General features: G+C 42.4%; 1 protein-coding gene across 2 annotated transcripts in view; it reads left to right on the top strand.

Annotated features, from left to right (window-relative positions):
- Positions 1–14,696, top strand: part of LOC139757449 (uncharacterized) — a 652,064-nt gene that overhangs the window by 125,344 nt on the left and 512,024 nt on the right. For both annotated transcript variants that reach the window (XM_071677974.1, XM_071677975.1), the window contains exon 6: positions 13,841–14,127. In XM_071677974.1, coding sequence (XP_071534075.1) covers positions 13,841–14,127 — 287 coding nt within the window. The remainder of the gene's footprint in view (positions 1–13,840; positions 14,128–14,696) is intronic.

Raw genomic sequence — 14,696 nt, 5'->3', positions numbered from 1 at the left:
GCTTTGAAGAATGTATGTGAGAAATACTTAGAAAAGCAAATGGATTTGTATGTAGCATTTATGGATCTGGAGAAGGCATATGATAGAGTTGATAGAGATGCTCTGTGGAAGGTATTAAGAATATATGGTGTGGGAGGCAAGTTGTTAGAAGCAGTGAAAAGTTTTTATCGAGGATGTAAGGCATGTGTACGTGTAGGAAGAGAGGAAAGTGATTGGTTCTCAGTGAATGTAGGTTTGCGGCAGGGGTGTGTGATGTCTCCATGGTTGTTTAATTTGTTTATGGATGGGGTTGTTAGGGAGGTAAATGCAAGAGTCCTGGAAAGAGGGGCAAGTATGAAGTCTGTTGGGGATGAGAGAGCTTGGGAAGTGAGTCAGTTGTTGTTCGCTGATGATACAGCACTGGTGGCTGATTCATGTGAGAAACTGCAGAAGCTGGTGACTGAGTTTGGTAAAGTGTGTGGAAGAAGAAAGTTAAGAGTAAATGGGAATAAGAGCAAGGTTATTAGGTACAGTAGGGGTGAGGGTCAAGTCAATTGGGAGGTGAGTTTGAATGGAGAAAAACTGGAGGAAGTGAAGTGTTTTAGATATCTGGGAGTGGATCTGGCAGCGGATGGAACCATGGAAGCGGAAGTGGATCATAGGGTGGGGGAGGGGGCGAAAATTTTGGGAGCCTTGAAAAATGTGTGGAAGTCGAGAACATTATCTCGGAAAGCAAAAATGGGTATGTTTGAAGGAATAGTGGTTCCAACAATGTTGTATGGTTGCGAGGCGTGGGCTATGGATAGAGATGTGCGCAGGAGGATGGATGTGCTGGAAATGAGATGTTTGAGGACAATGTGTGGTGTGAGGTGGTTTGATCGAGTAAGTAACGTAAGGGTAAGAGAGATGTGTGGAAATAAAAAGAGCGTGGTTGAGAGAGCAGAAGAGGGTGTTTTGAAATGGTTTGGGCACATGGAGAGAATGAGTGAGGAAAGATTGACCAAGAGGATATATGTGTCGGAGGTGGAGGGAACGAGGAGAAGAGGGAGACCAAATTGGAGGTGGAAAGATGGAGTGAAAAAGATTTTGTGTGATCGGGGCCTGAACATGCAGGAGGGTGAAAGGAGGGCAAGGAATAGAGTGAATTGGAGCCATGTGGTATACAGGGGTTGACGTGCTGTCAGTGGATTGAATCAAGGCATGTGAAGCGTCTGGGGTAAACCATGGAAAGCTGTGTAGGTATGTATATTTGCGTGTGTGGACGTGTGTATGTACATGTGTATGGGGGGGGGGGGGTTGGGCCATTTCTTTCGTCTGTTTCCTTGCGCTACCTCGCAAACGCGGGAGACAGCGACAAAGTATAAAAAAAAAAAAAAAAAAAAAAAAAAAAAAAAAAAAAAAAATATATATATATATATATATATATATATATGATATATATATATGACAGTATGACAATTTATTATAGTGGGAAAAGATAGTGACTGTTGAACAATATGGTGGATATGGTGTTACATATAGTGACTGCTGAACAATGTGATAGATATAGTTCATTCATTTCAAGCTAAAAGTTTGTTTTCTAAATTGTTTCTTACTTTTTTCATATGTATATATATGTATGTGTGTGTGTGTGTGTGTGTATGTGCGTATGTATGTGTATGTGTGTATATGTGTATGTGTATATATATATGTATATTATCCCTGGGGATAGGGGTGAAAGAATACTTCCCACGTATTCCTCGCGTGTCGTAGAAAGCGACTAGAGGGGACGGGAGCGGGGGGCCAGAAATCCTCCCCTCCTTGTATTAACTTTCTAAAATGGGAAACAGAAGAAGGAGTCACGCGGGGAGTGCTCATCCTCCTCGAAGGCTCAGAGTGGGGTGCCTAAATGTGTGTGGATGTAACCAAGATGTGAAAAAAGGAGAGATAGGTAGTATGTTTGAGGAAAGGAACCTGGATGTTTTGGCTCTGAGTGAAACGAAGCTCAAGGGTAAAGGAGAAGAGTGGTTTGGGAATGTCTGGGGAGTAAAGTCAGGGGTTAGTGAGAGGACAAGAGCAAGGGAAGGAGTAGCAATACTCCTGAAACAGGAGTTGTGGGAGTATGTGATAGAATGTAAGAAAGTAAATTCTCGATTAATATGGGTAAAACTGAAAGTTGATGGAGAGAGGTGGGTGATTATTGGTGCATATGCACCTGGGCATGAGAAGAAAGATCATGAGAGGCAAGTGTTTTGGGAGCAGCTGAATTAGTGTGTTAGTGGTTTTGATGCACGAGACCGGGTTATAGTGATGGGTGATTTGAATGCAAAGGTGAGTAATGTGGCAGTTGAGGGAATAATTGGTATACATGGGGTGTTCAGTGTTGTAAATGGAAATGGTGAAGAGCTTGTAGATTTATGTGCTGAAAAAGGACTGATGATTGGGAATACCTGGTTTAAAAAGCGAGATATACATAAGTACACTTATGTAAGTAGGAGAGATGGCCAGAGAGCGTTATTGGATTACGTGTTAATTGACAGGCGTGCGAAAGAGAGACTTTTGGATGTTAATGTGCTGAGAGGTGCAACTGGAGGGATGTCTGATCATTATCTTGTGGAGGCTAAGGTGAAGATTTGTATGGGTTTTCAGAAAAGAAGAGTGAATGTTGGGGTGAAGAAGGTGGTGAGAGTAAGTGAGCTTGGGAAGGAGACCTGTGTGAGGAAGTACCAGGAGAGACTGTGTACAGAATGGAAAAAGGTGAGAACAATGGAAGTAAGGGGAGTGGGGGAGGAATGGGATGTATTTAGGGAGTCAGTGATGGATTGCGCAAAAGATGCTTGTGGCATGAGAAGAGTGGGAGGTGGGTTGATTAGAAAGGGTAGTGAGTGGTGGGATGAAGAAGTAAGAGTATTAGTGAAAGAGAAGAGAGAGGCATTTGGACGATTTTTGCAGGGAAAAAATGCAATTGAGTGGGAGATGTATAAAAGAAAGAGACAGGAGGTCAAGAGAAAGGTGCAAGAGGTGAAAAAAGAGGGCAAATGAGAGTTGGGGTGAGAGAGTGTCATTAAATTTTAGGGAAAATAAAAAGATGTTCTGGAAGGAGGTAAATAAAGTGCGTAAGACAAGGGAGCAAATGGGAACTTCAGTGAAGGGCGCAAATGGGGAGGTGATAACAAGTAGTGGTGATGTGAGAAGGAGATGGAGTGAGTATTTTGAAGGTTTGTTGAATGTGTCTGATGATAGAGTGGCAGATATAGGGTGTTTTGGTCGAGGTGGTGTGCAAAGTGAGAGGGTTAGGGAAAACGATTTGGTAAACAGAGAAGAGGTAGTGAAAGCTTTGCGGAAGATGAAAGCCGGCAAGGCAGCAGGTTTGGATGGTATTGCAGTGGAATTTATTAAAAAAGGGGGTGACTGTATTGTTGACTGGTTGGTAAGGTTATTTAATGTATGTATGACTCATGGTGAGGTGCCTGAGGATTGGCGGAATGCGTGCATAGTGCCATTGTACAAAGGCAAAGGGGATAAGAGTGAGTGCTCAAATTACAGAGGTATAAGTTTGTTGAGTATTCCTGGTAAATTATATGGGAGGGTATTGATTGAGAGGGTGAAGGCATGTACAGAGCATCAGATTGGGGAAGAGCAGTGTGGTTTCAGAAGTGGTAGAGGATGTGTGGATCAGGTGTTTGCTTTGAAGAATGTATGTGAGAAATACTTAGAAAAGCAAATGGATTTGTATGTAGCATTTATGGATCTGGAGAAGGCATATGATAGAGTTGATAGAGATGCTCTGTGGAAGGTATTAAGAATATATGGTGTGGGAGGCAAGTTGTTAGAAGCAGTGAAAAGTTTTTATCGAGGATGTAAGGCATGTGTACGTGTAGGAAGAGAGGAAAGTGATTGGTTCTCAGTGAATGTAGGTTTGCGGCAGGGGTGTGTGATGTCTCCATGGTTGTTTAATTTGTTTATGGATGGGGTTGTTAGGGAGGTAAATGCAAGAGTTTTGGAAAGAGGGGCAAGTATGAAGTCTGTTGGGGATGAGAGAGCTTGGGAAGTGAGTCAGTTGTTGTTCGCTGATGATACAGCGCTGGTGGCTGATTCATGTGAGAAACTGCAGAAGCTGGTGACTGAGTTTGGTAAAGTGTGTGGAAGAAGAAAGTTAAGAGTAAATGTGAATAAGAGCAAGGTTATTAGGTACAGTAGGGTTGAGGGTCAAGTCAATTGGGAGGTGAGTTTGAATGGAGAAAAACTGGAGGAAGTGAAGTGTTTTAGATATCTGGGAGTGGATCTGTCAGCGGATGGAACCATGGAAGCGGAAGTGGATCATAGGGTGGGGGAGGGGGCGAAAATTCTGGGAGCCTTGAAGAATGTGTGGAAGTCGAGAACATTATCTCGGAAAGCAAAAATGGGTATGTTTGAAGGAATAGTGGTTCCAACAATGTTGTATGGTTGCGAGGCGTGGGCTATGGATAGAGTTGTGCGCAGGAGGATGGATGTGCTGGAAATGAGATGTTTGAGGACAATGTGTGGTGTGAGGTGGTTTGATCGAGTAAGTAACGTAAGGGTAAGAGAGATGTGTGGAAATAAAAAGAGCGTGGTTGAGAGAGCAGAAGAGGGTGTTTTGAAATGGTTTGGGCACATGGAGAGAATGAGTGAGGAAAGATTGACCAAGAGGATATATGTGTCGGAGGTGGAGGGAACGAGGAGAAGAGGGAGACCAAATTGGAGGTGTAAAGATGGAGTGAAAAAGATTTTGTGTGATCGGGGCCTGAACATGCAGGAGGGTGAAAGGAGGGCAAGAAATAGAGTGAATTGGAGTCATGTGGTATACAGGGGTTGACGTGCTGTCAGTGGATTGAAGCAAGGCATGTGAAGCGTCTGGGGTAAACCATGGAAAGCTGTGTAGGTATGTATATTTGCGTGTGTGGACGTGTGTATGTACATGTGTATGGGGGGGGGTTGGGCCATTTCTTTCGTCTGTTTCCTTGCGCTACCTCGCAAACGCGGGAGACAGCGACAAAGTATAAAAAAAAAAAAAAAATATATATATATATTTTATTTATTTGTTTATTTATTTTGCTTTGTCGCTGTCTCCCGCATTAGCGAGGTAGTGCAAGGACACAGACGGAAGAATAGCCCAACCCGCCCACATACACATGTATATACATACACGTCCACACATGCAAATATGCATACCTATACATCTCAATGTACACATATATATACACACACAGAAATATACATATATACACATGTACGTAATTCATACTGTCTGCCTTTATTTGTTCCCATCGACACCTCGCCATACATGGAATAACAACCCCCTCCCCCCTCGTGTGTGCGAGGTAGCGCTAGGAAAAGACACCAAAGGCCCCATTCGTTCACACTCAGTCTCTAGCTGTCATGTAATAATGCACCAAAACCACAGCTCCCTTTCCACATCCAGGCCCCACACACTTTTCATGGTTTACCCCAGACGCTTCACATGCCCTGGTTCAATCCATTGACAGCACGTCGACCCTGGTATACCACATCGTTCCAATTCACTCTATTCCTTGCACGCCTTTCACCCTCCTGCATGTTCAGGCCCCGATCACTCAAAATCTTTTTCACTCCATCTTTCCACCTCCAATTTGGTCTCCAAATTCTCCTCGTTCCCTCCACCTCTGACACATATACCCTCTTGGTCAATCTTTCCTCACTCATTCTCTCCATGTGACCAAACCATTTCAAAACACCCTCTTCTGCTCTCTCAACCACACTCTTTTTATTTCCACACATCTCTCTTACCCTTACATTACTTACTCGATCAAACCACCTCACACCACATATTGTCCTCAAACATCTCATTTCCAGCACATCCACCCTCCTGCGCACAACTCTATCCATAGCCCACATCTCGCAACCATACAGCATTGTTGGAACCACTATTCCTTCAAACATACCCATTTTTGCTTTCCGAGATAATGTTCTCGACTTGCAAACATTCTTCAAGGCTCCCAGAATTTTCGCCCCCCTCCCCCACCCTATGATTCACTTCCGCTTCCATGGTTCCATCCACTGCCAGATCCACTCTCAGATATCTAAAACACTTTACTTCCTCCAGTTTCTCTCCATTCAAACTTACCTCCCAATTGACTTGACCCTCAACCCTACTGTACCTAATAACCTTGCTCTTATTCACATTCACTCTTAACTTTCTTCTTTCACACACTTTACCAAACTCAGTCACCAGCCTCTGCAGTTTCTTGCATGAATCAGCCACCAGCGCTGTATCATCAGCGAACAACAACTGACTCACTTCCCAAGCTCTCTCATCCAGAACAGACTGCATACTTGCCCCTCTTTCCAAAACTCTTGCATTCACCTCCCTAACAACCCCATCCATAAACAAATTAAACAACCATGGAGACATCACACACCCCTGCCGCAAACCTACATTCACTGAGAACCAATCACTTTCCTTTCTTCCTACACGTACACATGCCTTACATCCTCGATTAAAAACTTTTCACTGCTTCTAACAACTTGCCTCCCACACCATATATTCTTAATACCTTCCACAGAGCATCTCTATCAACTCTATCATATGCCTTCTCCAGATCCATAAATGCTACATACAAATCCATTTGTTTTTCTAAGTATTTCTCACATTCTTCAAAGCAAACACCTGATCCACATATCCTCTACCACTTCTGAAACCACACTGCTCTTCCCCAATCTGATGCTCTGTACATGCCTTCACCCTCTCAATCAATACCCTCCCATATAATTTACCAGGAATACTCAACAAACTTATACCTCTGTAATTTGAGCACTCACTCTTATCCCCTTTGCCTTTGTACAATGGCACTATGCAAGCATTCCGCCAATCCTCAGGCACCTCACCATGAATTATACATACATTGAATAACCTTACCAACCATTCAACGATACAGTCACCCCCTTTTTTAATAAATTCCACTGCAACCTGTTGCCTTGCCGGCTTTCATCTTCCGTAAAGCTTTTACTACCTCTTCTCTGTTTACCAAATCATTTTCCCTAGCCCTCTCACTTTGCACACCACCTCGACCAAAACACCCTATATCTGCCACTCTATCATCAAACACATTCAACAAACCTTCAAAATACTCACTCCATCTCCTTCTCACATCACCGCTACTTGTTATCACCTCCCCATTAGCCCCCTTCACTGAAGTTCCCATTTGCTCCCTTGTCTTATGCACTTTATTTACCTCCTTCCAAAACATCTTTTTATTCTCCCTGAAATTTAATGATACTCTCTCACCCCAACTCTCGTTTGCCCTCTTTTTCACCTCTTGCACCTTTCTCTTGACCTCCTGCCTCTTTCGTTTATCTCTCTCCATCATTTTTCAGTTTTACCCATATCAATCTAGAATTTACTTTCTTACACTCTATCACATACTCCCACAACTCCTGATTCAGGAGTAGTGCTACTCCTTCCCTTGCTCTTGTCCTCTCACTAACCCCTGACTTTACTCCCAAGACATTCCCAAACCACTCTTCCCCTTCACCCTTTAGCTTCGTTTCACTCAGAGCCAAAACATCCAGGTTCCTTTCCTCAAACATACTACCTATCTCTCCTTTTTTCTCATCTTGGTTAAATCCACACACATTTAGACACCCCAATCTGAGCCTTCGAGGAGGATGAGCACTCCTCGCGAGACTCCTTCTTCTGTTTCTCCTTTTAGAAAGTAAAAATACAAGGAGGGGATGGTTTCTTTCCCCCCGCTCCCTTCCCCTTTAGTCACCTTCTACGACACATGAGGAATGCGTGGGAAGTATTCTTTCTCCCCTATCCCCAGGGATATATATATATTATTTATTTATTTATTTTTCTTTGTCGCTGTCTCCCGCGTTTGTGAGGTAGCGCAAGGAAACAGACGAAAGAAATGGCCCAACCCACCCCCATACACAATGTATACACACACACATCCACACACGCAAATATACATACCTATACATCTCAATGTACACATATATATACATACACAGACACATACATATATACCCATGCACACAATTTACACTGTCTGCCCCCATTCACTCCCATCGCCACTTCGCCACACATGGAATACCTTCCCCCTCCCCCTCATGTGTGCGAGGTAGCACTAGGAAAAGACAACAAAGGCCGCATTCGTTCACACTCAGTCTCTAGCTGCCACGCAATAATGCCCGAAACCACAGCTCCCTTTCCACATCCAGGCCCCACAGAACTTTCCATGGTTTACCCCAGACGCTTCACATGCCCTGATTCAATCCACTGACAGCACGTCAACCCCGGTATACCACATTGATCCAATTCACTCTATTCCTTGCCCTCCTTTCACCCTCCTGCATGTTCAGGCCCCGATCACACAAAATCTTTTTCACTCCATCTTTCCACCTCCACTTTGGTCTCCCACTTCTCCTCGTTCCCTCCACCTTCGACACATATATCCTCTTGGTCAATCTTTCCTCACTCATTCTCTCCATGTGCCCAAACCACTTCAAAACACCCTCTTCTGCTCTCTCAACCACGCTCTTTTTATTTCCACACATCTTTCTTACCCTTACATTACTTACTCGATCAAACCACCTCACACCACACATTGTCCTCAAACATCTCATTTCCAGATCATCCACCCTCCTGTGCACAACTCTATCCATAGCCCACGCCTCGCAACCATACAACATTGTTGGAACCACTATTCCTTCCAACATACCCATTTTTGCTTTCCGAGATAATGTTCTCGACTTCCTCACATTCTTCAAGGCTCCCAGGATTTTCGCCCCCTCCCCCACCCTGTGATTCACTTCCGCTTCCATGGTCACATCCGATGCCAGATCCACTCCCAGATATCTAAAACACTTTACTTCCTCCAGTTTTTCTCCATTCAAACTTACCTCCCAATTGACTTGACCCTCAACCCTACTGTACCTAATAACCTTGCTCTTATTCACATTTACTCTTAACTTTCTTCTTTCACACACTTTACCAAACTCAGTCACCAGCTTCTGCAGTTTTTCACATGAATCAGCCACCGGCGCTGTATCATCAGCGAACAACAACTGACTCATATATATTTATTTATTTGTTTAGTTTGCTTTGTCGCTGTCTCCCGCGTTTGCGAGGTAGCGCAAGGAAACAGACGAAAGAAATGGCCCAACCCACCCCCATACACATGTATATACACACACGTCCACACATGCAAATATACATACTTATACATCTCAATGTACACATATATATACACACACAGACACATACATATATAACCATGCTCACAATTCACACTGTCTGCCTTTATTCATTCCCATCGCCACCTCGCCACACATGGAATACCATCCCCCTCCCCCCTCATGTGTGCGGGGTAGCGCTAGGAAAAGACAACAAAGGCCTCATTCGTTCACACTCAGTCTCCAGCTGTCATGCAATAATGCCCGAAACCACAGCTCCCCTTCCACATCCAGGCCCCACACAGCTTTCCATGGTTTACCCCAGACGCTTCACATGCCCTGACTCAATCCACTGACAGCACGTCAACCCCGTTATACCACATCGATCCAATTCACTCTATTCCTTGCCCGCCTTTCACCCTCTTGCATGTTCAGGCCCCGATCACTCAAAATCTTTTTCACTCCATCTTTCCACCTCCAATTTGGTCTCCCACTTCTCCTCGTTCCCTCCACCTCTGACACATATAACCTCTTGGTCAATCTTTCCTCACTCATTCTCTCCATGTGCCCAAACCATTTCAAAACACCCTCTTCTGCTCTCTCAACCACGCTCTTTTTATTTCCACACATCTCTCTTACCCTTACATTACTTACTCGATCAAACCACCTCACACCACACATTGTCCTCAAACATCTCATTTCCAGCACATCCACCCTCCTGCGCACAACTTTATCCATAGCCCACGCCTTGCAACCATACAACATTGTTGGAACCACTATTCCTTCAAACATACCCATTTTTGCTTTCCGAGATAATGTTCTCGACTCCCAGGATTTTCGCCCCCTCCCCCACCCTATGATTCACTTCCGCTTCCATGGTTCCATCCGCTGCCAGATCCACTCCCAGATATCTAAAACACTTTACTTCCTCCAGTTTTACTCCATTCAAACTTACCTCCCAATTCACTTGGCCCTCAACCCTACTGTACCTAATAACCTTGCTCTTATTCACATTTACTCTTAACTTTCTTCTTTCACACACTTTACCAAACTCAGTCACCAGCCTCTGCAGTTTCTCACATGAATCAGCCACCAGCGCTGTATCATCAATGAACAACAACTGACTCACTTCCCAAGCTCTCTCATCCACAACAGACTTCATTCTTGCCCCTTTTTGCAAAACTCTTGCATTCACCTCCCTAACAACCCCATCCATAAACAAATTAAACAACCATGGAGACATCACACACCCCTGCCGCAAACAATCATTCACTGAGAACCAATCACTTTCCTCTCTTCCTACGCGTACACATGCCTTACAACCTTGATAAAAACTTTTCACTGCTTCTAACAACTTGCCTCCCACACCATATATTTTTAATACCTTCCACAGAGCATCTCTATCAACTCTATCATATGCCTTCTCCAGATTCATAAATTCTACATACAAATCCATTTGCTTTTCTAAGTATTTCTCACATACATTCTTCAAAGCAAACACCTGATCCACACATCCTCTACCACTACTGAAACCACACTGCTCTTCCCCAATCTGATGCTATGTACATGCCTTCACCCTCTCAATCAATACCCTCCCATATAATTTACCAGGAATACTCAACAAACTTATACCTCTGTAATGTGAGCACTCACTCTTATCCCCTTTGCCTTTATACAATGGCACTATTCACGCATTCCGCCAATCTCAGGCACCACACCATGAGTCATACATACATTAAATAACCTTACCAACCAGTCAACAATACAGTCACCCCCTTTTTTAATAAATTCCACTGCAGTACTATCCAAACCTGCTGACTTGCCGGCTTTCATCTTCCGCAAAGCTTTTACTACCTCTTCTCTGTTTACCAAATCATTTTCCCCAACCCTCTCACTTTGCACACCACCTCGACCAAAACACCCTATATCTGCCACTCTATCATCAAACACATTCAACAAACCTTCAAAATACTCACTCCATCTCCTTCTCACATCACCACTACTTGTTATCACCTCCCCATTAGCGCCCTTCACTGAAGTTCCCATTTGCTCCCTTGTCTTACGCACTTTGTTTACCTCCTTCCAGAACATCTTTTTATTCTCCCTAAAATTTAATGATACTCTCTCACCCCAACTTTCATTTGCCCTCTTTTTCACCTCTTGCACCTTTCTCTTGACCTCCTGTCTCTTTCTTTTATACATCTCCCACTCAATTTCATTTTTTCCCTGCAAAAATTGTCCAAATGCCTCTCTCTTCTCTTTCACTAATAATCTTAGTTCTTCATCCCACCACTCACTACCTTTTCTAATCAACCCACCTCCCACGCTTCTCATGCCACAAGCATCTTTTGCGCAATCCATCACTGATTTCCTGAATACATCCCATTCCTCACCCACTCCCCTTACTTCCACTGTTCTCACCTTTTTCCATTCTGTACTCAGTCTCTCCTGGTACTTCCTCACACAAGTCTCCTTCCCAAGCTCACTTACTCTCACCACCCTCTTCACCCCAAGGGAGAAAGAATACTTCCCACGTATTCCCTGCGTGTCGTAGAAGGCGACTAAAAGGTAAGGGAGCGGGGAGCTGGAGATCCTTCCCTCTCGTTTTTTTTTTAATTTTCCAAAAGAAGGAACAGAGAAGAGGGCCAGGTAAGGATTATTCCCTCAAAGGCCCAGTCCTCTGTTCTTAGCGCTACCTCGCTAATGCGGGAAATGGCAAATAGTTTGAAAGAAAGAAAAAGATATATATATATCCCTGGGGATAGGGGAGAAAGAATGCTTCCCACATATTCCCTGCGTGTCAAAGAAGGCGGCTAAAAGGGGAGAGAGCGGGTGGCTGGAAATCCTCCCCTCTGTCTCTTTTTTTTTTTTCCTCTCCAAAAGAGGGGACAGAGAAGGAGGCCAGGTGAGGATATTGCTCTTTAGGAACACCTGTCTTGAATTTAGGTATTTTTCTTAATAGGCTTAAGGATAATAGAATTGAAGAGTGAAATTTTACTTCTCTGGTCCTTTCCCTGAGGAACTAGTTACCTTGTTTCCATGCAGCCCAAAAGGATCCTTTCTTTCTTTCTCTGTATTGTCTCTTATTAGGTTTAGATTAACCAAACCCATGTTTTTAACTAGAGGGGAACCCTTGTTTTTGACTAGAAAGAAACTAGATCTTGGTTGGAACTGTTTTCATCCATTCTGTTGAGATCAACTAGAGAACTTCATACCTTATGCTCAGTGCTTTTCTTTAGAGCTGAGGGATTTCAAGTTTTACAAAGATTTGGCAGTACATATACTAAAGTGGTTTGATACAGTGAAGTTTATCAAGGCCATTGTATCAGAATGTTATGTGAATGAAGATATTTCTCAATTTGTACATGGATTTCAATTGCCCCATATTGGTTTGACTTGTGTCTCACACCAAAACAGCAATGTAAGAAGTTAGATTTTGCCATTTTTTCCTCTTGAACAGGGGTTCTTAACCTTTTTTGGATGTGGACTACTTACTGGCTCTGAAATCACAATCAAGAACAAATAATACCACCCAAACCCTTACCAGAGATAGTACTGATGGTAAAGTGTATTTATATACTGATTGATTCCTAAATTGATTTTCATTGTGTGGACAACTGGGAAATGGGCCATGGACTAGTAGCAGTCCATGGATCACAGATTAAGAACCCCTGCCCTGGGATTTTGTGTTGATGGAAATCAGTAGTTCTGGGGATTATGCCTTCAAAAAAATCAGTTTCCAGAATTACTCTGATTCATCACTGAAGAATCTTTTGTTTTGAGGTTAGCCTTCCTTCTTCACATGCTTGTGGGACAGACCACAAAGGAGGGAAATGTAGGTTTTTTTTACCCCACTCAGCTTGCCCCTCCTTTTTTTGTTAATCCTTTTTCTGGCCTTCTGTAACTCCCATGATCTGTGAAATGTGTTATCTTTGAGTAGGCAGTAGGAGGCAGATCCTTTGTTATCAACCTGGTGATGGTCATTAATTGGCCAAAAGCAGGTCTATTTACTTGATATTTCATCTGTGGACACCATTGCTTCTTCACCAAATAGGAGGCTGAATGAGCCATAATTGGCATATTGTATTACAAAGAAATGTGTCTTAATGTCTATCGATGTTCAAAGGACACCAGTTCTTAAAGATAATTTTTTTCTACCAAGCCTACATTTTGAGTGGATACTTCTTTTAGAAACAAAACATTTATTAACATCATTAGGTCTGTGTTAAAGTTGATTTTGCAATCAAAGCATTTCTATATCACCATCAAAAGGTAAAAGTGGTAATATCATCCTAAGAAGCGAAGATTTTATTCATTTCATGTAACCACCTTGTCGGTGTTCTTCCTCATTTATTCTATTACAGATATCTTTTAACAGATATCTTTTAGAAAAGACTTGCTTCTGCTGGTATTTGCCTCTTCAAGTGTAGAATATTTACCTGACTTTGCTAGTGTGTTTTAACTAGAATATTTTTTCACTTATATCTTCATATTACTCTTATTATATGAAGCGTTCATGTTTAAAGTATCCTAGATGTTGTTTTATGTGTATTTGATATAGTTAAATCTTATACTACTGTGTATCAAATTATTTTTAGTTGTCTTTATACTACTGTGTATCAAATTATTTTTAGTTAATGGTTATGTTTGTTTGACCAACAGAGCTGTTGTTGTTCTCTAGAATCTTTACAATAATTTATTTCAGGAATCTCCATGTCATCTCCTCGGGATCTAAGTGGGGATGAAGTTGACGTTGAAGAGTCAATCTCCTCAAAAATGGTAGAAGTAGATGAGGTAGAAGAAGAAGAGATGCAGAAAGGTACAGCGATGATTGATGATGAGAGCCTCTCTCTTCGTGATATGGGTGGAGAGTACTCTGCTTCTCAGTTTCAGAATGTAGGAGTCGTCTCCACTGAACTGCCCTTTGATGAGGTAGAAGAGGAAAATGATGTTGAAGAGGAAGCTGATTATGATTACGAGGAAGATTTTGAGGTTAGAAATGAACTTGCTCTAATCTTAGATATATATATATATATATATATATATATATATATATATATACTCATGCAAGTGCTGATTTTTTAGATCAATTTTTTAGGCTAACATTGGGGGCTTGACTGTTTACTGAATTACATTTCAAAGAGGTTGAAACGCATGGCTAGTAAGATTCCACAAAATATTAAATAGACATGAAAGACAATAAACAATTGAGGAAAACACAAAGAATTTTGATAATTTCAAATCTTTTTCACAGAATAACAACCTCCATTCTTACTCCTATCATTACAATAGCCATGGCTTAAGCTATCCATTCGACTAGCCCACCAAGATAGCTTAGCTTGTCATTTTATAGTCCTACCTTACCCTGCCATTTCATAGTCGCACTCTTACTTATATGTGACCTAGTTCTACAGCTGTCCTTTGATAGCTCAAGTGAGCGATGTTTCAATAACACTGCAATAGAATTACCTGAAAGCTTTAGAAGATGAATGTAGGATAATGCCTTGTCAGTGCTAAAGATTTCATTCATCTTATCACCCATACATTACATGTTACCTGAT

Source organism: Panulirus ornatus, chromosome 26 (genome assembly GCF_036320965.1).
Source record: "Panulirus ornatus isolate Po-2019 chromosome 26, ASM3632096v1, whole genome shotgun sequence".
In the NCBI taxonomy this organism is placed as follows: Eukaryota; Metazoa; Arthropoda; class Malacostraca; order Decapoda; family Palinuridae; genus Panulirus; species Panulirus ornatus.
The sequence above is the reverse complement of the archived record's forward strand: the minus strand, read 5'-3'. Positions and strand labels throughout refer to the sequence as shown.